At 42.1% G+C, this 27,516-nt stretch overlaps 1 protein-coding gene across 1 annotated transcript in view; it reads right to left on the bottom strand.

The window, feature by feature from the left end:
* Positions 1 to 27,516, bottom strand: part of ASAP2 (ArfGAP with SH3 domain, ankyrin repeat and PH domain 2) — a 227,684-nt gene that overhangs the window by 25,719 nt on the left and 174,449 nt on the right. Inside the window, exons 12-17 of the mRNA XM_004373077.2 lie at positions 25,456 to 25,543; positions 19,897 to 19,945; positions 19,646 to 19,812; positions 17,014 to 17,147; positions 7,531 to 7,625; positions 148 to 337 (exon numbers count right to left, since the gene is read on the bottom strand). Coding sequence (XP_004373134.1) covers positions 148 to 337; positions 7,531 to 7,625; positions 17,014 to 17,147; positions 19,646 to 19,812; positions 19,897 to 19,945; positions 25,456 to 25,543 — 723 coding nt within the window. The remainder of the gene's footprint in view (positions 1 to 147; positions 338 to 7,530; positions 7,626 to 17,013; positions 17,148 to 19,645; positions 19,813 to 19,896; positions 19,946 to 25,455; positions 25,544 to 27,516) is intronic.

Here is a 27,516-nt window from a genome sequence, read left to right on the forward strand (position 1 = left end):
CCGGTATTAATTTTTTGTTTAAGAATAAATTTGTTCTTAAAAAACTTAATGCCACCGTCTTACCACTACTATGGTTGGCATTTCTGACTATGGTGCCCTGTCACTTTTTTTTTTTTTTTTTTTTGAAGTAGAAACCCACACTCTTACATGTCCATTGGCCAGTGGAATTTTTTCTGTAAGATCAACGCCATCAGCATAAGCTTGGAGTAACCCAAAAACGTCTCTTGTTTTGACGGCCTCACAAAGGCTATGAAGTTTCGCTGCATTATCTGTGTGTTTTTTCCTTGCGTATTTCCTCTCGATGTACTTGGCAGTAATGTAGTCTTTTCTTGCATTCCTGAAACCAAACATAATTGCCGTGTAAATCATTAAGGGCTTCTATTCAAACACATCCAACATCCATTCATCTATAATGACTTGAAAAAAATTCTGCCCCCGCCCTGCTTGTAAGCAGCACTGGGTTTCACCTTTGTTGGGCCATCTGTGCCGGAAAAAGACAAAGCAGGAAGCAAGCCACCGTGGGGTTCTAGTACAACACCTGAGTTGACTGTGAGCCTCTGAGCCACTTCCAAGAAACATGTGAATTCCTCGAAGTTCCCGCATAAGGGGCACCAAGGCCTAGTGCAGGAGGTCCTGGCGCCTTCACCAGGCTCTAAGGGGTAACTGGCTGCGTGGGCGACTCACCAACAGAATAAAGTTCCCATTGTCTCAGGCTGCCTGCCTCTCTAACTTTATCTCCCTCCTGTTTCCCTCACTGCCTCATACATGTCTCCATGGCTTTGTTTACCCAGGTCCCTCTACTTGGCATGCTTTCATGTGCCTTCTCTTCGGGGTAACCCGCCTTCCTTCAACAGTCAGTCCATGGGTCACGTCCCCCAGGAAGGCTGGGTGTCCTTTCCTCTGCACCCTGGCTGACCGCTGTTACAACACTCACACTGGTGGTGGTTTGTCCGTCTGTGCCCAGCTGGGCTGGGAGCTCCTCAAGAGCAAAGACTATGTCTTCTCTTTTGCAGGCACCATGCCTGGCATAAAAGGCACGCGCTAAATGTCAGATGAATCAAAATGAACTGTCAGTCTTTTTCATGTTCTGTTCTCTGGGCCTTTACATGGGCATCATGTTCACAGACTCTATCCTTTCCAAGGAGCCTGGTATGGAAGCAAGATCATGGTGGAACCAAAAGAAGCCTGGGTTCAAAGTCCACTTCCACTACATACTAATGGTTTGACCTTGGACAAGTATTTCATCTCTCTATGCTTCAAGTTTTCATATCTGTGAAAACGTGCACAATACAGACCTCATGGTAGAATTGTGAGAAGTACATGAGTTCACATATCTGCTGAATGTATAGTAGGGCCTTAGGACCTTGGACAGTGCTGATGAACTTAAAAGAGGGAGAGCAGGAAAAACTGGTCAGGAGAACTCTAAGGATTTTACAATCCCAATTATTCCAATAATCTTAACAAACAACAATAAAAAACCTAGATAAGATTTTTGAGAGACATAGTAAATGCTAAATCACCTGTGATGATCAAGTCAGAAGTATCAAGGAACAACCCAAATATCTATTCCCTAATGAATGGATCAACAAAATGTGGTACACCCATACAATGGAATATTATTTGTACCAATAAATGCTACAACATGGATGAACACTGAAAACATTATCACAAAGGAACACATATTTTATGATTCCATTTACATGAAATGCCCAGAACAACAGGCAAATCTATACAGAGAGATTAGTTAGTGTTCCTAGGGATGTGGGGGGAACTGGAGGGCGGGGGGACCAGCTATGGGGTGCAGGTTCCTTTGGGGATAATGATGAACAACTTCTAGAATACACTGAAGACCAGTGAATCATACACTTTAAACAGGTAAATTGTATGGTGTATGAATTATGTTTCAGAAAAGCTGTTTAAACAACAAAGTCAGGGGAAACCAAATTCCCCTGACAATCCAAAAACTATTCTAGTCAATAAATCCACCAGAGATGTGGGGAGAAGTAACATGATAGGATTTGATCCTTTTGGTTTCTCTTGCCCCTTCTTTCTGGAACGTGTGAAATGCACTGAAATTTCAAAAGGGCCAGCAGGCGAGGTTGAACTCAAAGGAAGGGCGTGCAGCATCCACGGGCTGATGGTCAGCTCTGGGAGAGGCCAGAGTCAATTAAGGGCCTGGGCCCTACGGTCAGATTGCCACATCTCAAGTTGGGCCCCACCATTTGCCATCTGTGTGACCTTAGGTAAGCCACTTAAACTCTGTAAGCGTTTACCTGTACAATAAAAATAAGGACAACACCTTACCTCAGAGGGCTGCTGCAGTATTAAATGAGATAACACATTTAAGCGTTTAGCACAGCATTTTACAGATGTCAGCTAGCATTACAGTAACAGTGTTGAACGAAGAGGGGGCTGGCTAATAGTGGCCTGGGGCAAGTGGTCAGCTCTCTGAAGCTCAGACACTGCTTATTTTCAGCCTGCCGCTGGGGCTGGGCCCACCACGTCTGCATTTACTACTGTTCAGCTACCAGCCCCCCAGCTTCAACACCACGAGGGTCCTGCCTGAAAGGCACCAGCACTCAGGAGGTACAGGTGAACTCCAGGCTAACAGGGCAGGGTAGGGGCTTCAGCCTTTACTCACAAGCCACCAGTACCGACACCCTCCTTACCTAACATACTGGCTTAACCACTCACACTGCTCTTTTCAGGCTCTAGTGGAAAAGGGGCGGGGAGAGGAGAGACAACTCCTCTCTGACTCACCCTTCAAATGCCTGGAGAACAATATGAGTGTGGCCTCAAACCACCTGCATCGGAAAAACCTGGGTCCTGGTCCCACTGAATCAGATTCCCTGGCGGTGGGGGCAGAGAATCTGCTGACCTTGATTCTCACTAACATTTGAGAGTCACTGCCCACACTCTGCTTCCTTAGTCTTTAGTGGGAAGCCACCAAGTAGGAACGCACCAATTATATTATACAATATAACTGAACAAACTGGCCCTCAGGCAACTGAGAGAATATTTTATAACTGCTCCCTCTGGGGCTGGTGTTTTCTGTTCTGACTTCCTGATTTCCTCCCTCTCACCCAGCCTGCTCTAAGGTGAAGGCCCGTGGGTGCTGGAACAGCCATGGAGTTTTCTATACCTGCTCTAAGTTCAAGTTAGGCAACTGTGCCAAGCCAGAGGCCTCTCAGAGGAATACCTGAGCTCCCTCGGAACCGAGCTGCAGGCAGAGTGCTGGACCTTGTCAACCCTGGAGACCGCGGAAGATGGGCCAGCGTAGGATGAGAGAGCACTACCACCACAATGCCTAGACGGAACCAACGGGGCGAGGGTTTCTTCCCAGCATTTGCCAAAACCCGTATTACTGCCCTTGGTAACATGTTGTTCCTGAAGACAATAATGTGTAAGATGAGCCTGCCCAGCTGAAAAGGAAAACGCATTCAGAAGATCTGGCCAATGTAACAGGCAACTTGGGTTTCAAAGCCCGGGGAGAACCTCCAGGGACACTCTGTGAACATGTTTTGGCACTTCTAATCATGTTATACATTAGAAGCATCCCTCCCGCCGCCTCTAACCCACCCTTTAAGGCCTAAGTTAGGTCTTCTTCCTCCAGAAGGCCCCCCGACTTCCCTCAGTGATTCGTCCTGCCTGCATGGCATCGGACTGTATACTGGCTGACTGGTGGTGTTATTTAGCTTTTTCTGTGTATCATCTCACACACGTACAGCTCTTACAAGTTTATAAGTCACGTTGAGATGCTGTCTCATTTGATCTTCACAATAATGCTACGAATTTTCTTTTTATCTCTACTTTGCAGATAAGTAAAATGAAGTTCACAGAGGTGAGAGTGAATTTTGTTTCCTCAAGCAGCTGACTAGCTCCTAGAGGGCACGCCCCACTGTTCTGGATCTAGGTACGCCTCTGAGAGTCTCCTAACAGTGCCGCGACATTCATGGTAACTGCTCAGTGACTATTCATGGCTTGATAATGTGCCATATCTGGCAACCTATTCACTGATTTAAACTGTATGAGTCTCTTGTGACAGACAATTAGACGGGACCGTTGTCACGGTTTATGCAGTTTCAGTAATCACTGTGGGACAACCATTACCGTGACCCTCACAAGAGGAGGGTAACGATAAACTGAGTTTCTTTATTTTTTTGATGTATTATTCATTTGCCCAGGGCTCTGAGTTCCCTGAAGGTAGTCAGTACACACAAGCAGACGTGGTTTACTCAACATGCATGCTCCCTGGTTTCTTGAAGGAAGTTTACTCTGTCAATGCACTATCCCTTCTTTTTTCTTTTTTTTAAAGGCATAGGCTATTGGAGAAAAGCCACGAACTCAATATAATGATACTTCTGGCATGTGTTCAGAAGGAGGGACTTCTCTCATACTTCTGAATGACCAGATATGTATAATAGTCCCAAATCACAGAAGACAAACAGTTCTGGGCTCTGGATGCAGATACAAACCTGGCTTTTTTTTTGCCCCTCTCACCTAGCTCACATACTCTCAACACCCCCAAATCCCTCTGAGGATTCACGGGCCACTAGAAGGTATCTCTGGTTTACCCGTCAACAGACTTCTGCAGATGGTGTGTGGTTCTGAGATAAAGATAGAAACAGTACATTCCTTTTCACCTGAGGGTAAAACAGCAGCTTGTTCAAGGAGGCGCAGAGCTGGGAGTGGATCTCTGACTTACTGATTCATCAAGTATTTACTGAACCACCATAGGCAACATATTGCGTTGGGAAATACAAAACTGAGTGAGATGCAATTTATCAGGGAAATAGATGTAAATACCTAGGTATAATATAAATCAAAACCAAACCAAACCCGATGCCATCGAGTCGATTCCAACATATTATAAAGTGGGATGAAATGTTTTAAAAAAGAGCCAAAGGCTATAGGAGCACAGAGAGCCAAGTACTTAATTTCAACTGAAGAGGCATGGAAAGCTTCATGGAGTAGGGGGCATTTTGCCATCACACTGGTCACTTGTCCTCATTTTGGGGAAAAAAAAAAAAAAATGAAGGGGAGGGGATGTAACATTTCCTTTCAATAGTTGCAGGGTTGAAGGGGTGGGGAGTCTCAATGCAGATAGAATATTTCTATTCCAGGGTTTCAAGTGGGTAGTATTCATTTTTTAGAGTCATCTGACCCTGGGACAAATTATCTGCTTTTCTAAAGTACCCCTGGTACCTGGAAGAAATTATTTACCACCCACTTTGTTCAAAACTGGCCAAAATGACAGCACTTCAGGAGACTGGCAGCTTCAACATGAGATGAACAAGCAGAAAAAGCAGGTATCAATTAAACAGCAGTAAATGAACTTGCCCTACTGGACCAAGAAATTTCCTACTAAACAGGATCCTCTAGCTATCTCAGGAAGAGTTAATTCACTTCTGCATAACTCTCCAAATGACATCTACCTTGAGAGGACCCTCATTTTCAAGGTGTGTGGAACCAATGCAGAGTACCTCTTGCTGCCCACGCTCACGCTGAGCACGCAGAGCAGCTGACACCAAGCACCAAAACTCAGTACTACGCGTTTTGCCTATTGCATCTCACCAGCTTCCCCAATGACTCTGTGAGGTAGGTAGTGTCCTCTCTCTTTTTATATCAGAGGAAACTGGGGCTTGGAGAAGTTGAATAACTTGCCAAGGTCCTGTGCCCTAGGTAAGGACTGGGGTATGCATGCCCACACTGCCTCTCCCGGTCTGAGTAAGAACATAGACTAGAAATCTAAGAAACTTAGATCTGCATCGAGAGAGGCTAACAACTTTGTAAGTCTCATGTTTGATATTTAAAACCACACATTATCCAATCTCAAGGAAATGCTATACCACAAACACTTGTTACAGGACTCAAACATAAACTGACTTTAATCCAACACCAACCACCAGATATCTGAGAATGGCTACAGTAGGCGTGGCTCCTATTCATTCCTGTAGGCTGCGACCCTCTCTCACTACACAGTCACATCATCAGAAGGCAAGAGAACGCAGGTCCTGCAACCTCAGTTTCCCCAAAGACATGCCCCCACAAAATGGTTACAAAATCTGTCTTCTTTGCTTTTGGAAAGGGCCCATACGCTACCACCCATTTGTAAACCTATTCTAAAGACACCATTTCACTGTCTTTCACTCATTGTCCTATAGCAGGTCCCATACCACCAATTCTATTTCAGGCTTATTCCAAAGAAAATTCTGTCTCTGTAATGAATTTTTAGGCTTCTTCTTATGACATATTTTTCATTTTTCCCTCTCCTGCCAGAATACTTTGCTCCAGACGCGCCACTCAAATGCGGGTGCTGTCTCTTTTAACTCGCCTGGTGACCTCTCAGAAACCCTGGTGACCTCTCAGAAACCCTGCTGGTGCAGTGGTTAAGACCTTGGCTGCTAGCCGAAAGGCTGGCAGTTTGAATTGACCAGGCGTTCCTTAGAAACCCTATGGGGCAGTTCTACTCTGTCCTATGGGGTCGCTACGAGTCAGAATTGACTCGACAGCAACAGGTTTGGGTTTTTTTTTTTTTTTTAGATCTCTCTCTCTTTTTCCTTCCTTCTCTCTGCCTCACTTTGCATCGCATTATTGCAAGTAAGCCACCTCCACATGCCCCACAGTTGGACAGGCCATCCATCCTAAATAGAGCTGAAGTAAGTAGGGAGACCAATCCTCCCCCAACCACCTCCTTCTCAAAGACAAGTTGTAATCTGGGTGACTTCAGCTCTGAGACTGGTAGGAAAACTTTCTGTTGTAAGTAAGATCTGCTTCAACGGGCAAGCTGGGATGATGGAAAGAAATACATGATGGGGCACAAAAGCTTCTCAGTCAAGTTTTGTGTCAACAGTAAAACAAAGTCAATTTTTTTAAGGAAACAATACATCCCACATTTTCAAGGACACTGGCAAAGAAAATTATATGTAATCATGTATCTATGACAACTACCCCTCTCAGTGGTTCAGAATTTATGCAGAGAGAACTAAGAAAGTGACTAAAGAGGATTAAATAGCAGAGGCAAAAAGGCCTGTGTGTAGACGCACACCACACCGCCACCTTTGCATACACAGAGCATCTGCAAAATCTGCTTTCCTTTGACCTCTTCCTAAAAACAACCATACTACATTTCTATCTGGATACCCAGAAAAGAGTAAAGGGACTCAGAAAAACCTTCTGAAGCCTGCCTGACCCAGGCAACATCAGCCACAGGAGCTTCATGTTTGTTTCTTGTCCACCTCAGAATCCCACCACCAAATCAGAATTTCTCAACTAAATTCTAAAAAAACGAAACCAAACCAACAAAAACCCCTAGAAATTGAAAAAGTTCTGGCACTTGGATGGATAGACACAGTGATTAGGGAAGAGAGGAAAAAGCACAACATATAAGGAAACCAATTTAGGTTGATTTACTCCCTAAGGAATGCAACAACGGATGTTCCCAAAACTTGTTATTTCCCGCCTTCTAAGGGTGTGGGGTGAAAGACAAATCTTTGTTCAGAAAACGAGAGCAGCCAGTTTCCTACTTACATGTCACTGCCTGGATTGGGTTTGACCGAGTCCTCAGCTGGTAGGCAACACTCCATAATCTCATTAAAGCCTGCATTCCCAATATTCTTGGCAAGCTGCAAAAACAAAAGTCTATTTCAGGGCACTCAATTATTAATACATTCCATTGCTTCACATTACTCATCCATTGGATGATTTATTTAATGGCCACTAACAAATAGAGCAATAAAGTGGTTTGCCTTTAATGAAGACAGACAAAACCAAAAGCCCAAAGGTACCCATAAAACTAACAATAAGAACCGGCATGCCTATTTCAGAGGAGTTGCCTCATAAAATACCCCCAAGAGAAAGGACCTCTATAGGTAGGGAAAAGCATTAGGCTGGTCTCAACACGAATTTCCATCCTTACCTCCACAAAAAACTTGTGCTCCAACTAAAATGAATCTATCCCATGTCCTCCAAACAGCCTTTATTTATGCCAGCTATGAAGTGACTCTGATATAGTGGAAAGGGCACTGGGCCAGGAAGCCAAAGACTTGGGTTCAAATTATGGCTCTATCTACTGGCTGTGTGATCACAGTTTACTTTTCTGAGCTTCAGATTTTTCACCGGTAACATGGAGATGATATCTACCTCACCGGGTTGCAATAATAATAAAATGGGATAACTTATGTGAAAGCACTCAATAACCTGGAGCACTAAAAATATAATATATAAATCCCAAATGAAAGGTCTTCATTTGACCATCATCCTTCCTGACACACTAAATACTAAATTAACACATTTGAATTGAATGCTTCCTGAATTCCAGGCAGTAGGCTTGACACTAAAATAAACACTGTGATTTATCTTGGTCAAGCTACTTTGACAGTATGGCAGCTGGCATTTTTTTGAACGAATGAAAGAATGAGTGAATGAACGAATGAATGAATGAATGAATTACTGGGTGACTAGGAGCTCCTCAGGGATTTATTTATCTTATCCCCAATACCCAGCTCAGTACCTAACACAGAGATCAGATTCTTAAATGTTTAATGAAACAAAGAACATGAGAAGGGAACACCTAACACAGTACTTTGAAGAGAAATACTTTAATTTTCATGTTGAAAATTATATACTGGGGCAACTAGTGACAATTCTGATATTTCTACTCTCATTTAATTAAGGATTAATGGAGATTTTCTTGGAGATAAGGCTTCTGCTAAAATGTCTCTTCTACCCCCATAGGGGAACTGGCTTCAGGAACAGCCAAACGGATCTAGGTTAGATAAGGAAGAACTTCCTGGGGGCAAGTAACATTAGACAGTGAAAAGGGATAGTGAAGGATGCTGAAGATATTTTTCAAACAGGGCAAAAGGAACATCTGGGATAGTTTAAGAAGTGGGTGATGAGCCTTCCTAATTTTACCTTGTCCTTAATAAGAGAACAAAGCTTCCTAGATGTTCCAAAGTGACAAATACTAACCAACTTTCTTTACTGAAACCTGGTTCCTCAGTCCTGGCTCTGTGGACAGGGCTGCCTCATTCCAGTTTCCCCAGAGACAAAGCACATGAAGCTAACGGTCAGGGTGGCACATCATTAAAGTGTAAGTACCTGTCTACCATGAAGTTAATGCCTCGGAAAGGGTTTCTTGGATAGTTGGGTGTCAGGTACAAGACTAAACCCCAATATTGTTGTTGTTAGGTACTATCAAATCGGTTCTTTCCAATGCCAGTCCTTTACCATCCTCATAATCGTTGTTATGCTTGAGCCCATCAATGTAGCCACTGTGTCAGTCCATCTCATTGAGGATCTTCCTCTCTTTCATTGACCTTCTACTTTACCAAGCATGATGTCCTTCTTCAGAGACTGGGATCTCCTAATAACATGTCTAAAGTACATGAGATGAAGTTTCATCATCCTCACTTTAAGAAGCATTCTGGCTGTACTTCTTCCAAGACAGATTTGTTCTTCTGGCAGTCCACGGTGTATTCAATACTCTTTGCCAACACCATAATTCAAAGGCATCAATTCTTTGGTCTTCCTTATTCACTGTCCAGCTTGCATGTATATTAACTGACTGAAAATATTATGGCTTGGGTCAGATGCACCTTAGTCCTCAAAGTGACATCTTTGCTTTTCAACACTTTAAAGAGGTCTTTTGCAGCAGATTTGACCAATGTAATACATTGTTTGATTTCTTGACTGCTGCTTCTATGAGTGTTGTTTGTGGATCCAAGTAAAATGAAATCCTTGACAAATTCAATATTTTCTCTGTTTATCATGATGTTGCTTATTGGTCCATTGTGAGGATTTTTGTTTTCTTTATAAAACTCCAATATTAGAACCCTGGGTTTATAGTCAGGTATTCACTAATGCCTCTATTTTTCAATATATACTTATAACATGGATACTGTCCCTACTCAAGCACAGGGACTGGATTTTAAAAGTTGAGCAAAAGAATAAGCCATAGCGCCCTCTTTGAGAGCAAGGGGCCACCATGATGCCTCCAGTGTCTGCGTTAAGCAGATGGGGAGGGGGAGTGGGAAGAAGAAAATTCCCTGGGCATTGGAAAGCTGCTTCCCTTCTGTTTGGACTTGGCTGGTTTACTAGGGGACAGCTGGCCCCGGGAGTCACCACATCCGTGCGTCACACCCGTCCAACGTTAGAGAATGTGACACGTAACAGTTTTGCCAAGTTCCAGTTTACATTTCAGCCTGCAGAGAACCCCTTTGGAACCATCAACAAAAGCAAACCATCTGCAGATGGAGGCCGCAGGGCTATATTAAGAAAATGTGGGTCCCAGCATGCCAGGCAGGCAGAAGCCAAGGAACCAGGAAGGTCAGGTTTTAACCAGACTCCCAGATATCACATGCTTTTTGCTTACTAGAGGATCATCAACCAGGAGGAATTTGAGGGCTGTGCTGAGGCAGAAGCGAAGCTAGATCTAGGAGGAAAGTCCAGAGTGTCTAAGTTCTACATCATTTAAAGAAGTGAAACCACAGCAAATCATCTACCCTTCACTCCTTCATATCAGTTCAATAAATGCATACTGAGCACCTCATAAGTGCTAGGTATTGGGTATGTGTTGTGGATTGAACTGTGTCCCCCAAAAATGTGTCTCAACTTGGCTAGGCCTCATATGATTCTCTTTATTGTGTGGTTGTCCCCCATTTTGTGATCAGATGTAATTATCCCACATATTGTAAATCCTAACCTCTATGATGTTAATGGAGCCCTGGTGGCGTAATGGTTAAGCATTTGGCTGCTAACCAAAAGGTTGGCAGTTTGAATCCACCTGCCACTCCTTAGAAACCCTATGGGGCAGTTCTACTCTGTTCCCTAGGGTCGCTTGATGGCAGAGAGTTTGGTTCTTTTTTTTTTTTAATGATGTTAATGAGGCAGGATTAGAGGCAATTATGTTGATGAGGCAGGACTCAATCTACAGGATTAGGTTGTATCTTGAGTCAATCTCTTTTGAGATATAAAAGAGAGAAATGAGCAGAGAGATGAGACGGGGACCTCCAAACACCAAGAATGAAGAACCAGGAGGGAAGCGCATCCTTGGACCTGGGGTCCCTGTGCTGAGAAGCTCCTAGACCAGGGGAAGATTGATGACAAGCACCTTTCCCCAGAGCCAACAGAGAAAGTCTTCCCCTGGAGCTGGTGCACTGAATTCAGAGTTCTAGTCTCCTAAACTGTGAGAGAATAAATTTCTGTTTGTTAAAGCCATCAACCTGTGGTATTTCTGTTTTAACAGCACGAGATGACTAAGACAGCATGAGACATGGCGCCTGTTCTAACAGAACTCAGGCTAGTGAGAAAGAGATGAATTAAAAAGAAAGGAGTACAATGTGATGAGGGCTGAAAAGAAGTCTGTACTGAGCACTACAAGCATAGAGACGTCAAGTCCACAAAAGCAGAGCAGTTCCTTGGTCAAGCACACCACTCTGGCACTTGCCTTGTATGGGGATCATCTGTGTATACGCCAGCCTCTCTCACTGGACAGTAAACACCCTGAGAACAGGGACCACAGTTTATACATTTTTAAAACCTTAGCACCTCCCTGTGAAGGGCCCATTGAACCACAAAGAGGCCTAAGATTTTATCCGGAAATTGTTTTCAGAATTTAGGGTGGGGGTGGGGGGAACTGCCTGTCCCTGTTTTCATGTTTACACGTGGAGGGACATCCATTACTGCAACAGTCTTTGCCTTTCTCTGGTCTACTCATTCTGAGAAGAGAAATGGGCAAGTAAGAGAAATGACCTCCCTGACTGTCAAGCTTAGGAGCAGAACCCGGCATGTGCAGCCCCACCTCTTCCTAAACCTCTGACGGCCACAGGAAACAGCGTTAGAGTCGCACTCCGTGTTACTGGGGTGGGTCCCCACGTGCTGTCCATGCCTGGGTGGGCAAGTCTGACTCTAAGGTTCAGTAGGCAAGTACACTGTTATCACACATGTGAGCCACATCAACCAAGTCAGCTTTAATTCAGCAACAAATCTGATATTTGATCTCTCTGCTTAACTTGCCTATCTCCCAAAAACCCCTTGCCATCCAGTCGATTCCAATTCATAGTGGCCTGTTTCCCAACTGGTTCCAAATGTGTGTAGGAAAATCAGGTGTTATTTATTGGGTCCTGTCAGAACTCAGGAGGAGCCTTGGTGACGCAATGGTTAAGCAGCTTGGCTGCTACCCAAAGGCTGCAGTTCGAACCCACCAGCTGCTCGGCGGAGAAAGATGTGGCCATCTGCTTCCGTAAAGATTACAGCCTTGGAAACCCTGTGGGGCAGTTCTACTCTGTACTGTAGGGTCGCTATGAGTTGGAATCGACTCGACAGCAATGGGTTTGGGTCAGATTCCAGAAAAGCTGGAAGAATAAGAGAGCAGGCCACACTCTTAACATACACAAGTATAAAGGTCAAGTTTCTTTTTAGTGGGCAGAGCTAAGGAATGCAGTGAGCTATACATTGCTGCCCTCCAACAGGGAACACAAATAATACTATGAAGTATCTGAGCCTTTAAAAATTCTGTTTTTGATATATTTTCTACAACACATAATATACTTCTTTTTTGTAAGTACTATAGATAAAATTTATAAGTAAGTATACGTTTAGTGCTCGATTTTTTCTGATAGAGTCTGTGGTTAAAAAGAAAGTTCAGCATTGTGATTGTTTAAAAAAATAAAAAGCACAGACCACAGACTCTGGAGCCTGATGGTTCAGAGTGTAAATCCTGGCTCACACTGGGCAAGTTACTGAACCTCTCTGGTTTCATTTATTTTTTTAATAGACTCCTTGTTTAGGTTAGATATAACGTATATATAAAGCACCAAGGACAATGCCTGATGCACAATAGTTGTTCAGTTTAAGTGGTAGCTGACATTCAATTTCTTGCCCTAAGCAATTGCTTTTTGTATCCATAGAGTGGCTTTATTTCAGTCCTAGATGAAACAGTTCTAATTTGTAAGTAAATTCTTGTTTTTTGAGGGCTTTCTTTGCATACCCTCTTTCACATCTGCCTGTGTTAATATCTGACAGCTAATTAACTGCATCAGAAAGGAGGTAGAAGAAAGCCAAGACAGAGACTTGAGTCAGTGTGAGCTTCTCAGGTTCCTGAAACTCATTCTTCAAGTCTGATGGAAGAAGATGTTTAAATTATTGACCCAGATTCAATTTCATAACATCAAGAGTTCCTTCATTAATTTCACTTCTGTCCGTAATACCAATGATACTGTTTTTCATATCAGCTGAAAATCAATGCTGAAATCATGATCTATGTTACAGAGAAAAAATATCTTTTTAAAAGCTGTGTTTATCAGGAAGTTTTCTGAAAGCAGGCTTGCTTTAAAAATCTAAGGCTATTAAGCCATTGCATGCTAAAGTAGTGAAGACTGTATAGTTCCTCAGAACTAACCAGATTAATACTTCAGTTACCTAAGTTTCATTCCACTGAGTAAGAAGTGATTCTAAAAGCAGGTAAAAAGGAAGAAAAGATTATTACTGACCAGCCGCCTTCCTGGATGCTGCTGAATTCCACATAATTAGCATGGAAAACAAGCAGCTTTGAAACAAATTAAAAAGGAAGCGAGGAAACAGTCACAGCGTGCCATCTGGTGAAACTTTGAAAACCTGAGGCCGGAAAATAATTTACAGAATTAAGCAAAAGACCCTTACCATGAGGAATACGGTGAGGCCATATGGGAGGACAGGAGTGACATTTTATGAGATGAGCATCTGTCTATTTAGGGACACAATGCCAAACAGAAAATGAAAATGCAATCAAATCGGGCCCTGCTCATGTATCTGCTATCTCTTTCAGGTCGTTTAAAAAATTCCTTTCCTGTCACAGCACATCACCCCGAGATGTGGGCCACACTGTTGATTTACATAAAAGACAGAGAAACAATGCTACTACCCCACTGTGAAACAACCCTTGTCCCCACTGTACCCACTGAGACCTGGAAAAGTTATTTTTCAGTTTGTCCTCTTACTTCCTCCAATAGGGTGCTAAGAGGTCTAACATTTGCTACACAAGAAAACATATGAATAAATCAATCAAAGACTCTGACATCATCACTGCCCTATGAGTCTGAAATGCTCTGGAGTTTTGGAAAAGTTCATAAACAGAGCAGACAACCAGAGTACAGCTTGTGGAATCTCCCTGTGGATTCATCATGAGGACATGAGGATCCTTTTTCTAAAAGAATTTTGTTAGATCATCTTTGAGGAGGAGATAATAACAATAGCTAATACCTCACAGTTCTTCCCTATGTGCCAGACATAATTCTAAATCACACACACACACACACACACACACACAGAGGAGTGCACATGGAGGCTTCAGGAAATCCTTTGTTTAGACATTTAACTGATTGTCTAAGCAAAATAAACAACCCAGTTGCTTTAAAAAGGCTTCAAATTTCTATGCTTTTAAAACAATGAGTATTAACATCTGACACGTACTCTCCATACATTGCTTAACTTGGGGGCTGAGGAATAAAGATGCTGAACGTAATGTCATGCCCACAATCCCAGCATGCAGTACATGGGGATTGGGTTGAAAAGGGGGTAGACGTCCACACCCTGAGAGCCACGGGAGGACCAGAAAGACACAGTTCAGGGGAAAGCAGCGGGTAGGAAGTCAATCCCACACAATTCAGGAGCCTTCTATCCTTTTGTTTTTCTGACTGCCACTGAGGAAAAGGGGCTTCGATAAAGGAGAGGTTGAAACCATGGCAGAAATTAGACTTTGAAAATACCTGCAGATATTAATTAAGCAGGCTCTGCCTGATAGCTCTATAATAGTTGAGAGTTGGCCAAACTTTAAAACTTCTGTGAGAATATACATACAGAGGCTCTGGGAGACAGAAAATGAGATTTGAACCAGGAATTAGAAGTCACCTCATCTTTTCATCAAGATGGACACAACATATTCCTTTCAACCTTCTTTGGTAAGTTTTCCTCGTTAGTATGCAATAGAGTCTCACGAAGATCATCAATTACATTTTTGAGACACATAAAAGCAGTTATAACAGAGATGTGTTCGGATCAGGCTCCTATGCACTCACACGAGCCAAATGTTAAATTTTCAGGGATTTTGCGAGCCAGCTGTCAAACACAGCCATCATTTAAAATTACATTATGTAAACCCATAATTAATTATATTAAAAACAAAAGTAATAAATACTCAAAACTTACTATTTCCTAATTATTTTACTACATTTTACTATTATCTATGCTCTTGAAGTTATTTACAGCCATTGTGTTGACATGGTGAACATACTACATAAGGGTGTGCTACTGAACATCTCTTTCCAACTCCACACTGGTAACCTGATACTGGCCATGGTGTGAGTATTTACACCACAGAACTAGGCAGACTACAAATCTGGGCTTCTGTTTCTCCCAGCGAGCTAGCAGTTAAACATCTGCCAGCAACCACTGTGTTGGGGGTGGGTGGGGGGAGAGACAGTAGTGATATTTAAATGCTTACCATCTGGTAAGACAACACACCAAAAATGCCGGTTTATGTCCCAGGCTCCTCGAAAGTTAAAAGTGTGAGCTCTGGAATTAGATTATAGGGTTCTGTACCCCAGATTTGACACCTTAATAGCTGCATAATCTTGGGCATATTATAACATTCTAAATCTGTTTTCTCCTTTGTAAACTGGGGATAATAAACCAAAGTCACAGGGTTGTTGCGAAGAACAAATGAGCTAATACACATAAAATGCCTTGCGAAGTGCCCAGTAAAAAACAGCAATTATTATTTTATCATGAATCAACGTTTTCCGTTGTTTTAAGAAAATCAGTAAAAGTAGAACTGCCACAGTTCACCAGTGTTAACTGAAAAATAATTTGGGTTTCTTTGAAAATATTCTGTGAGAATCTCAAATCTACATCATCATCTATTTACCAAGATGTAGGTTATACGCATTTCACGTTGACAATAACTGGTATGTAACCAAGGATACGCTGCTTGGATCTTGCTCAGTGTAGTTTAGCTTTAAAGTTGAAGGGATGTTACTAACTGGACTATCAGTATCTTCTCTAGTTTCTCCCAACTTTGTCTTTCAAGACTACAAAGGAATTCCTTGGGAAGACTGGGAGGGTTCAACCAGAGAGTTCAATATGCATTAGAAGTTCAGACACTCTGGGTCCAGAGCAGTCATCAGTAAGATTTATTGCCCCTTGAGAAGAATACTGACCCCATTAATTGATTTTCCGTCAAGCCTACTGTTCTTGATGTTAAAATCAATGGCAATCAATAGCCACTTAATATTTACTGTTCAACGCCCAACTACTCCAAGAAAGAATTACAAACATCACTTTCTACAACCAGCAATTATGGACTTTGGAAACAGCCCATAAAAGCTCATGTTTCAGGTGGCCCAAAAGCACAACCTAAGTCAGATTTACCTTGTTACTCAGGGGGCCACAGTCTCAATGCTGTGAGCGCTACTTCTCAGAAAATGTTTCTATCTCCTAATATCTCTATCATGTGGCTTCTATGTTATCACTGAACCACAAACGCAAGGCTTTTTTTTAGAAACAAAGGCAGTAAAAACAAAGACCAGTATCTCTCCCAAAGGGGGACAACATGGGGCAGGGAAAGAGTGACCAGAGCCTTGTAAGAAGTGGGCTGATGCCTCAGGGACGATGAGCCCTTTCCTGTCTCTGAGCTTCTGAGTTCTTCATTTGTTTGATGAATGTTATGGGCTGGACTATGCCACCATCCTAATCCATTTCAGCAGAACCTCACACCAGTCCCAACGCTTCTTTTTGGTTTCATGTCACTTTATTCATTTAGGCATAAGGTTCTGCAGCAAGAAGTGCCTTCAACCACTAATAGCTGAGAAGGAGGAATTATCAATGAGTTTCGAATTGCCCAAACCCATCCAGCTACATATTGACAACCACCAGCCCACTGAAATTTCAAGAAACTAAAATGGATTAGAATGTCCAATAAGAACTTGGTTTTCGGCTCATTTATTTCCAATCCCAAATCAAGGATTTGAAAATTACCAGCAACTCAGATGTTCCTAATACATCTAACGTCAGGGACTGCATCCTGGAGTAGTGAACCCCCAGCTCTCGGTGGATTCCGGAACACTCGATGCAGGTCAGAATGCCCAGATTGGTGGAAAGCCATGTAGGATCTGCCAAAGAGAACAAGGTACATTTGAGCTGGCAGTTTAAGTAGAGGGTCTAGGGTCAAAACTTTTCTTCCTGAATAGTTACTGAGCACAGAGTTTCCCAGCAATTTTTGATTCTTGACACTGTCGGGACCTTCATTCATCCATGATTACCACCAAGGTATAGAGAGTACACAGATCTGTGCCTGTCTACTCTCCCTCCTCTTCCCTACCCCTCCACCTCCTCATCCTTCCACTCACTTATGAATCACTCCTAAGTGCCAGGTACTGTGAGTACAAAAGTAAAGAAGACACAGTCCAGGTACTCCAGTGACCATGGGTTCCTCAAGGACTGGTCCTGAACACAGACCACAACCATCACCAACCTGGTCACACCAGCAGAGTGGAACAAGAAAAAAACAACATCAAGGTCAAGTACCGTAAGGTAAAGAGATTTAAAACACACATGTCCATATTTTCACAAAGGTGCTAATAATAATCACGGAGAACATATACTAACTACTTATGATATACTCTGTGTTTAGCACTTTAGTAGTAGCAATAATAATAGTTTACTTGTAAGGGATTCAGGAATTACAGAGCACTTCCACATAATATTTCATTTGACCCATACAAGAGCCCCATGAGATGAATAAGACAGGTATTTTTATCTCAACTATACAGATTTTCCAGGAGCCCTGGTGGTGCAGTGGTTAAAGCACTCAGCTGCTAACCAAAAGTTTGGTGGTTCAAGCCCACCAGCCGCTCCATGGTTGAAAGATGTGGCAGTTTGTGTCTATAAAGATTTACAGCCTTGGAAACCCCATGTGGCAGTTCTACTCTGTCTTAGAGGGTCGCTATGAGTTGGAGTCAACTTGACGGCAGTGAGTTTGGTTTTGGTGTACAGCCTTTCTATCTTCACAATGCTCAGAAAGGTTGAGGGATCTGCTCAAGGTTGCAAGTGAGTGGCAGTGCCAGATTGCAGCCCGACGTTCATCTGACTGCAAACCCATGCTTTCAATATGTCACAGTGTTCCTCCTCATAGTGCGATTAGTTGCTCACTGAAGCATCCTCACTGCCCAGCATAGCATCTGGCACACAGCAGGTGCTCAATAAATGCTTAAGAGAGGAATGCTGAATTTACGAAAAAATGGGGAATTCAAAATTGAACATACTTGAGCACATTATCACACCCGTAAGTACAGTTCCCTTCCTAATTGCTTGTTGACCTTAGAAACTCACAGCAGATAAATATCACAACCTTGGTCACCAGATAATCATGGAGTTATTTAAAAAATGTTCAAGTTATCAAACATTTAATCCATGTTAGGAAATACTTCTGGGCATCCGTGTTTTCACTTCACTAGACCTATTTTATTGCATCTTGTTTATAGCTGGTACACAGTATACATGTATACAACTTTATATCAAGTTTTTACATCATTCATATCATCTTAGTATTTTAAAATAACAATGTATATAGCTTTGACTTCTGTATGAAGGTACAAAACCCAAGTACTGCATTGTCCTTATCTTTTCTCAAGGAAGAGCATGATTGACTACTTCTCACTCCCTACCTCATCTCCCACCAGAAAGATATTTTTTAATGGATCCAAGACCCCTCAAGATCTCACCCAGATGAAGGCCCCAAATATAGCTTTCAGGGTAAAAGGAACCTCCTGGCACTTATTTACTGTCCTTTCTACTTTTGTTGTTTGTTTTCTAGGAAACTTGTCATAGGATTGGAAGGATAAAAAAGTAACTGACCATTTTAGCTAAGCCACAATCTTTCTCATTTTACAAATGCTCAGGAAAGGCTACTACATAGCTTCCCTGACTGTACCCCCTCAACACCACTCGATCTTAACTAGACATGTACAACAATTACTTAAACTTTTAAAATACTAGTTGTGAAAATTTACAATGATATCCTATGTTCATTAAAAACGAAGCTCCTAATATGCTTCACCAAAACGCAAAAATAACCACCTCAGTTCACAGAATGTGACGGCTAGAAGGGACTTGAAAAAAATCCTGGATCAACTCCTTCACTTTACAGAGAGGAAAACTAGCAAACATAAGTAACTCTTCCAGGGTCACAGAGCTAGACGGTGGCTTAAAGTTACTTCAGAGGTTCTAAAAGTAATAGAAAAAGAGGATGGAGTAAGCCAAGGGAAAAAAATCCATATGCTGCCACTCAGCCAGCACAATGACTGGATGACCTTGATTTCACCCTCACTGTCCTTCAGTTTTCATTTCTCAAAAAGCACTGAAATCTTTTAAGCTACATCAAGCCCTCTTCACTCTGTCCTGCTCTGAGGGCCCGGCAGGCAAATACCTTCCCATCCCGTTTTCCCCACCACAGCCTGCATACAGTTCATTAAGCATTTGTGTAATGGGACGGACTCAGGCTGAGCTGCACTTAATTCTGTGTTTGAATTGAAAGTGAAAATCAATGAATGAATTCTGTGAATTGGAATGGGATTTAAAAATCCTAGAGCCCGGGCTGCCCCTGGGTCACCTGGTGCCCCGCAGTCGCAGCACACGTCATTGCCGGTCATCCTCTGGACTTCAGAGATGATCTCTTTTGTCAGCTCCTGGACAATGTTATTTTCTCCCGCGTTGTCATCTCCCTTAAAGGCATTGTTTAAAGCTTCTTCTTTGCTGTTTTGCAGCACAGACATCCATCTAGAAAAACAAAGGCAAAACTGTTTTAAATCCCAAGAACAATTGCTAAGTCCCTGACTCAAGTCCCACTTCCAAATAACTCACATTTGACACTCCTGCTCATCTTCTGCTTGAAAGTGGTACGTTCTGTCATCTGCGCGACAAGAGGAATCTCATCAGTTGGGAGCTCAGACAGTAATCCGTACACAATTCCAGAGGAAAGTGGTTTATAATTAAACTCAGGAATAATTTTAGCTCTCTGCTAGGAAATAAATGATTTGTATAAAATCAAGCACGCTCTCATGTCCTTCAAATGTCTACCTTTGCTCAATAATTGTGCTTTTGTAATGCAAATTAATAAAGCTGCCCTATTCCACCATTCAAGTACAGAAAGATGTAGCTTCCAAAACTGAAGCTATTCAATAAAAACCATCACTAGACTTTCAAAAGCTCTCTTTTTTTTAACTTGCGGCAGAGTTGGCCCCCCAAAAGAAATTGTTAAAGCCCTTTCAATAATAGAAGTCTTTTATAAAGCAAATATCTTAAAAGTTTTCTGGCCTTCTTTGAAAAAGATTATTATGAGAAATTCTAAGAATAACCTGCTATGGGAGTCCTGTGTCACAAACATAGCTAAAGCAACAGAATACTGTTAAATAATACTGGAATATAAAACATTAACATGTACAGCTGGCATCAGCAACGTTTTACAAGTGTGAGCCAGAATGCTGGGCCCGGTGGATGAACACGAGAGAGGAGGGGGGTGCCATGTGAGATACTCAAACACAGTATCATTTCTGTGGTATTCTTGCCCAAAAATGCAGAACTGCAGTCCAATCATGAGAAAACACCAGGGAAACGCAAACTGAGAGATAGTTCACAAAATAACTAATCAATACTCTTCAAAAAGTATCAAGGTTATGAAAGACAAGGAAAGATTAAGGAACCCTTAATCGGCTGCGGGAATCTAAGATGAAATAAAAACTAAATGCAATGTGGAATTCTAGAGAGAATCCTAAATAGAAAACGGACATTAGTAGAAAAACTGGTAAAATTAATAGCATTGTACCAATGTCAAATTCCTAGTTTTGATCACTGGTTGATAATATGTACTATGTACTAGGGATAATTGTATACCAAGATGCTAACAATTAGGGGGCGGTGGGTAAGAGATATATGGAAACTACTCTTTTTACAACTTTTCTTAAGTCTAAAATCAGCTCAAAATAAAAAAGTAAAAAAAAAAAGAGGGAGGAGATTGAATGACAAGCAGTGATATACAATAAATATTTGTGCCCCTAACACTGAGCTAACATATCCTCCTCCAATAGCGGTTTTTATACCCCTAAAAGCACTTTGATTCTTGCAACAATTTTTGGTGAGCTGAGTGGGAGAAAGCTGAGGCCCAAAGGGGTTAAGAGACAAAAATGAACATAGCCAGTGGCAGAAAATTCAGGTCTTCTGACTCCTGGTCCAATACTCTTTCTACTACACTACCCCATTTTTTTTTTTTTTAATACCAAGGGATTACATCATCTGTGTCCTCACCCTGTTACTGAAGAGAGAAACAGGGTTTAAAAGAATTCTTTCAAGTTCAGAAAAATGAACTTAATTTTGTGATCCAAATGTTAGTGATTGAGCCAAACTCAACTGTCCAAAGAAATTTCTCCCCAGATTTTGGAAAGAGAGGAACAACGTAGGAACGTTACTTTCTCCTGCTCCAAAGTACTGACCCCATGTACAGCCTCACCTGGAGGAGGGCTCAGGACGGGAGTAGCTATATCACCCAAGTCCCACTCAGGTGCTCTGGGCTCCTCACCCGGAAGGTTTGCTAAGTGGATTACAGAGTCCTTAGGAATCGGTGAGGATGGCAGGAAGTCCCAGAGGCCCCTGAGCAACTTCATGGTCAGACCAGACACAGTTCAAGTAGAAAAATCAAGAAGACAAGGGGAGCAACTCCGGTCCTTTGGCTAATTCTGTATTCCAGTGTGTGAAAATTACAGAAGCAGTGGACAAGCCTCTTTGAAAACTTCCAAATAAGAACTTCCCTCAACATAGACTCTCAAGATATCTATAAATAAGTTTTCTAGCCAGCTTCAACTATGAGGGAGAACAAAAGCAACAGGAGATGGTCGAGATGATCAGGGCCACTAATGTGATGATGGCTTAGGAAAGGCTGCTGCTCCAAGACCAAGGTTCTGCATCCAAGCTGACCACTAACTTGCTGTGTGGACCTGGGACGGTCACTCCCTCTGGACTCCATCTTACTCTGGGCTCCGTCGTACCTAGATCAGCTCAAAATTCTCATGTACTGTCCATCCCCCCTACAATCACTGTGTGATTCTAGCATAATGGCTTAGGACTTTAATTTGGAAAGGGTAGGGCCAGTCTGAGGGCAAGAGTTGACTAAGCTCCCAGAAGTGCTGGCCTTGCCTCAGCAACTCTGGAGCCTCATGAATATCCTCCTTAAGGTCGTCTCATTGATCAGAATGGGGAAACCCTGTGTGGGAGGAGGAATGGCAAAAAGAAGGATCTTATAGGGCAATATCTGAAGCCAACCAGTCGGTCTGTTATTCCTCTGAGCTCTCTAGGCAGATTCCAGGGATGGCTTTACAAAGTAAAGATTAGGAGACAAAACCATTGCCATTGAGTTGATTCTGACTCATAGTGACCCTATAGGACAGAGCAGAACTGCCGCATAGGGTTTCCAAGGAGCAGCTGGTGGATTCGAACCACCAACCTTTTGGTTAGCAGCTGAGCTTTTAACCACTGTGCCACCAGGGCTCCAAAGAGTAGAAGCAACAGGCGATTCCTAGGATGCCTGGTGGGCCTACACCTAAAAACATCATCCTCACTGTCTACCGTGTGGACTGATTTGTATTCCCCACTCACACAAATGTTTTAAGAGCTTGAAGAGGTCTTGGTGTCACTTGTTCCACTAGCCTGGTCAGTAGGTAGAAGAAGAATCTACCTACTGGGAGAGGTAAAGAAATTTTCTCATGAGTCAGCAAAATCAGACCCTGCACACAAGCTCGCCAACTTATCAGGATGCTCATGACATTAGGCCTTTTACTGCAATGCAATGTTTCCCTTTAAGATTCTCTAGGGTATCTGACAGGTCTTCAAGTCTCCCCTACAATAACTCAAACCTATATAGCACTGCAACAAAGCATTCTACAGCAAATACTCCTGGAGGAGGAACACCTTTCAAAAGCTAGCTGAGGAGGGAAATTTGTAGGATTGGGATTCATTCTACCCACTGAGGGATAAGCAGTGAAGGAGGAGAGATAAGAGCATGTCTCAAAGATGACAATAGAATCTGGCAAATTTACAACAGAGCCTCAAACCAGACTCGGGAGGCCCTTCTGGATATCATAAGCTAGAAGACCTTATCTAAAGGTTATTTATTATGCTTTAAGCATAAACAGAATCTTGGAGAAACGTCAGTCTGCCACAGTGCTTACATGTAACCAGATTTATACAGAACTACTCTCTCACACATTTAAGGAATGTAATAATTCAAGTTTGGTTGGTAAAAAAAAAGAGAACTCTGATTATGCACATTTACTATCTACCTATTCTCCTTGGTGACTGACACACTATTAAAAACGTGAAGGTTGGGGCCCGACTACATTAATGAACATTTTGATCCAAGATTCTACAGAAGAATACTGATCAACAGGGGAAAGCTGCAAAACAGATTTTCAAATTTCCATGGAACCCAGACTTTCTGGAGCCATTGATGCTGGATGAACCCCTGAAACTACTGCCCTGAGATAATCTTTAAACCTTAAACTAAAACATCCCCTGAAGTCTTCTTTAAACCAAACTGTAGTTTAGCTTAATTAGTAAAGAATGTCTGCCTTGAGCATTGTGTTCTTTTAAGAACGATCTATATGGGATCAAATTGACAACTGCAACTCGAAAGATGAGATAGAAAACTTAGATGGCAGTGAGTTTATGTTAAAAGGGAGGGAATAATTTGGAAAAGGAGGGTGAGAATGGTTCTGGTTACACAACTTAAAGAATGTAATCAACGTCACTGAACTGCACATGGAGAAATTGAACCGGTGGATGTTCTGCTGTGCATATTCTCAACAACCACAACAAAAACTAAAATCAGAAGAAAAAAATGTGTAGGGTGGGGAATATTTTGGAGTTGTTTACAAGTCTGAAAAAAAAAATGCTTCTGCACATATGGTATCTAACCTGGGGTCTCCCTACAAGTGCTTGCTGGAGGTGACTGGATGGCAAGTTAAGGGAGGTGCCTGCATCTAACTCCATATGGTGTGCAAAACAGTCAGGCCTGGTTAGCTATTAAGCATTAATCACTTACTAAAGGGCAGTTTTACTGTTAGAGTAACACATTATTTACTAAGGTTATTTCAGAAAAACAAAAGGCCTAACACCCTCTAAATTTTCCCTAGACACTGGTTCTCAACATTTTACAATACCTTGAGTGAAGGAAGGATCTGAGAGCAAGCTTTGATGAGAAGGGATAAATGAGTCTGTGGGTCTTAGTAGACTGACTAGAGACAGAGAGTTAGAAGCATGAAAAGACAATTTTTATTTTACAAATCAGTCTAGAGTCTGAAGAACAGAACAAGCAATACCCAAACCCCTTCTATACAACACACTGCTCAGCTCTCCCCTACAGCTTCATACAGTGTATAATAGAAAGGGGAACTGGGGAGACAGAATACAATGATAAACCATCGTGGGCCTCAGTCTCTTCACCTAGTAAAATGGGGATGATGATAATTACCTCCCAGGTTTGTTGTGAGCATTGAATTATACAATAAATTAGTTCCTGGCCCTCAATAATATAATTCAACAAACATTTTAAAAACTAGTCACTCCTTGCTCAGGGTTACTGAGCAAATAAGAAAAGACCCATCTTCCTAATATGCAAGTACAGTATTTTCCTTTATAAATGGAACTCTTGTGCTCAAATCCTTAGTGACTGCCTTTTGGTAGGGAGACTGGCCCCTTTCCTTCCCCTCAAAACGTAGCCCTGCCACATAAAACTGCCAAGAACTAACAGTTTATCTTATTTTCTTTTAGGTATCACTAGCCCTTTTGCTTGCATTAGGGGGTTCTGGGTAAATATTCGTCACAATTAATGGTTTAGTGGTGATTTTTTTGTGTATGCCAGGAAAAAAAAAAAGGCATGCAGAAGCAGAAAGACTAACTTTGCGTGGGGAAGATAAAACAATTTCAAAAAATACGTCTTAAGGGCTATACTGAAGACCTTGTCACTTTAGTTTTACAGCACTTCTAATATCACCCAAATTATGGAAGCATTTAAGAATAGAATTTTGCCTTTTCTTTTTTTTTTTTAAACAAAAGGGATTTTAGGCTCGAGGGATTACGTAGTATAATCTCCTTGTCCACAAACGGGAAAACTGAGACTCAGAGGTGAGATGCCATATCTCAGTTTACAGGGCTAGTGAGGAGAAGGGCTGTTCCTCAAAGCCAAATCTTCAACTGCAGACTGGCGAGCAAACAATTATTAATGGGAGTGGAAGGCATGTATGTCACCTGGAAAACAACAAGATTTCTCCTCAAAAACCATTCTTCAAAATGTACTGTTTGAAATGGAATTGATGCCCAGAAGAAAGTTTAAAATAATTTCTCTAGGGCACAGCATCTCAGAAAGAAACCTACGTGAAATAAGGTCGAAACACTTTTTCTCTTCGGGGTTTGTCTTCACTTGGCAGGTTAACAGGTTGAGCTTCGCAGGAGGGCGGTTAGCCTGTTTAAAAAAAAAAAAAGGGTTATGGGTGGGAAGGAATGGAAAAATCATACAATATCATTCCTCATTAAAATACACCAAGACTGGGTTTTTTTACTAGTTTACAAAGATCGCTTTTGGAAGTAAGATTTATCTAGGGAGTTAGGACACAGCCATATTACAGCATGTCTTCCATTCTCGGCTCCAAGAAGGCAACTCCCTGTCCCCGCACGGAGCACAAACCCACCCAGACAGGAGGGACGGGTGATGCCCAGCTCTGAAGTCAGTGGCAGTGGCCTCCATGAGAACAAAATGGTCCTGACATTCAGGCCTGACTTCTACTCACGATACAGACTGTTTGCTGGGTGACCTGGACACCCAGCTCAATTTCTGGTGAACTTCTGAGAGTAAACACTCGTTTCCAGGGAAAGTAATCTCAGAGGACAAAAATGGCAGAGAAATAATTTTCCCTACTCTCTGAAGTAATGACAAATAATAGGTTCATATTATGGGGTCTAAAAAAGCCAACCATCATTGTCATTAAAGTTTCAAGAATACACCTCATTCACATATGTAGCCCTCCACCCCACCCCCTCACCCAATGTTTACAAGAGATCACCACACATTTTTGTCAGAGATGTGTCAAAAATGGCTATTTTATTACAGTTTCAAAAAAACCAAAATTAGTACAAAAAAGCAAAAGGGCAGAAGGTAAGAATTTAAGGCAGAGGGGGGCAGGGGGTGAATCTGAACAGCAAAATGCTTCACAGAAATCTTGGAGAAATCTCCAAACATGAATGGGCTTTTCCTACCCACCTTCCAAGTTGCCAAATGAAAGACTGAATTAAAATGTCTTAAATTTCAAACTGTTCTTGTTCACCATCTCCCATGGCTACCAGGTGCTTCAAGACACTGTAAAAGCTTGGATTTCAGATTCATCCAGATGCTCACACCTATGCACACACACCTGGGAAGACCTATTGGACACTCATGTAGTTTCTCTCCCCCTCTAACGGGGGAAGGGCATGAGGGGGGAGACAAGGTAGTCTCCATTAACGCTGGAACAATCTTTATAGTATGATAAAGGAAGGTTTGATAAAAGGAAGTCTGGATAAGCAGGAATAGATAAATAATATTATACTAGACTCTAGTTGATGACTGTGTGGATCGCATCTCCTATAGAGACCAGTACCAGTAGTCATCGAGTCAGTTCTGACTCATGGTGACCCCATGTGTGTCAGAGTAGCACTGTGCTCCATAGGGTTTTCAATGGCTGATTTTTCAGAAGTAGATCACCTCTAGGTAGACTCTAACCTCCAACCTCTAAGTTAGCAGCAGAGTGTGTTAACATTTGCCCCATCCTGGGGCCTCCCTCCTATACAGAAGTCACTAGATAGTCTCCATAGTCTAGGCACCTAACAGAATTCCTGGATCACCCAAAATTAGAAGATTTCCAAGTTCGGCTTAATCTAGCAAACACGACAGTTCCAAGTAAAAGCACCATCCATTTTAGACTTTTACCAATAGGATTACCTGGCTCATCCAGGAACCTATATACCAAATGATAAACTTCTACAGTGACAAGCAGGAGCCCACATCATGTACGCAACATGGGTGCACAGCTCATATGAAGTCTTGTCTCCTCTGTTGTTCCAAATTGCTGGTACTCACTGAGTCTTAGACACAGGAGCAGTAAATACAGAAACATTTTCATGGACAAGGATATGATTTTGCATAATAATAGCTACATTTAGTCACCTATTATTATTATTATGTGCTTACAGGAGGCAAGTGCTGCTGCAAGCATTTTTTCATGAAGTAACTCATTTAATTTTCCTAACTTGCCGTTTGAGGTAGGAAATACTCCAATTTTATAGATAAAGAAACTGGCCTTGACAGACTAAAGAATTCGATCAAGGTTTTATATGACTTGGGAACAGAGAAGTGAGGATTCAAACAAGGCAGGCTGGCCCAACCTCCTGACTACCATGTTC

The sequence above is a fragment of the Trichechus manatus genome, unplaced genomic scaffold (assembly GCF_000243295.1).
Source record: "Trichechus manatus latirostris isolate Lorelei unplaced genomic scaffold, TriManLat1.0 scaffold00023, whole genome shotgun sequence".
NCBI classification, from domain to species: domain Eukaryota; kingdom Metazoa; phylum Chordata; class Mammalia; order Sirenia; family Trichechidae; genus Trichechus; species Trichechus manatus.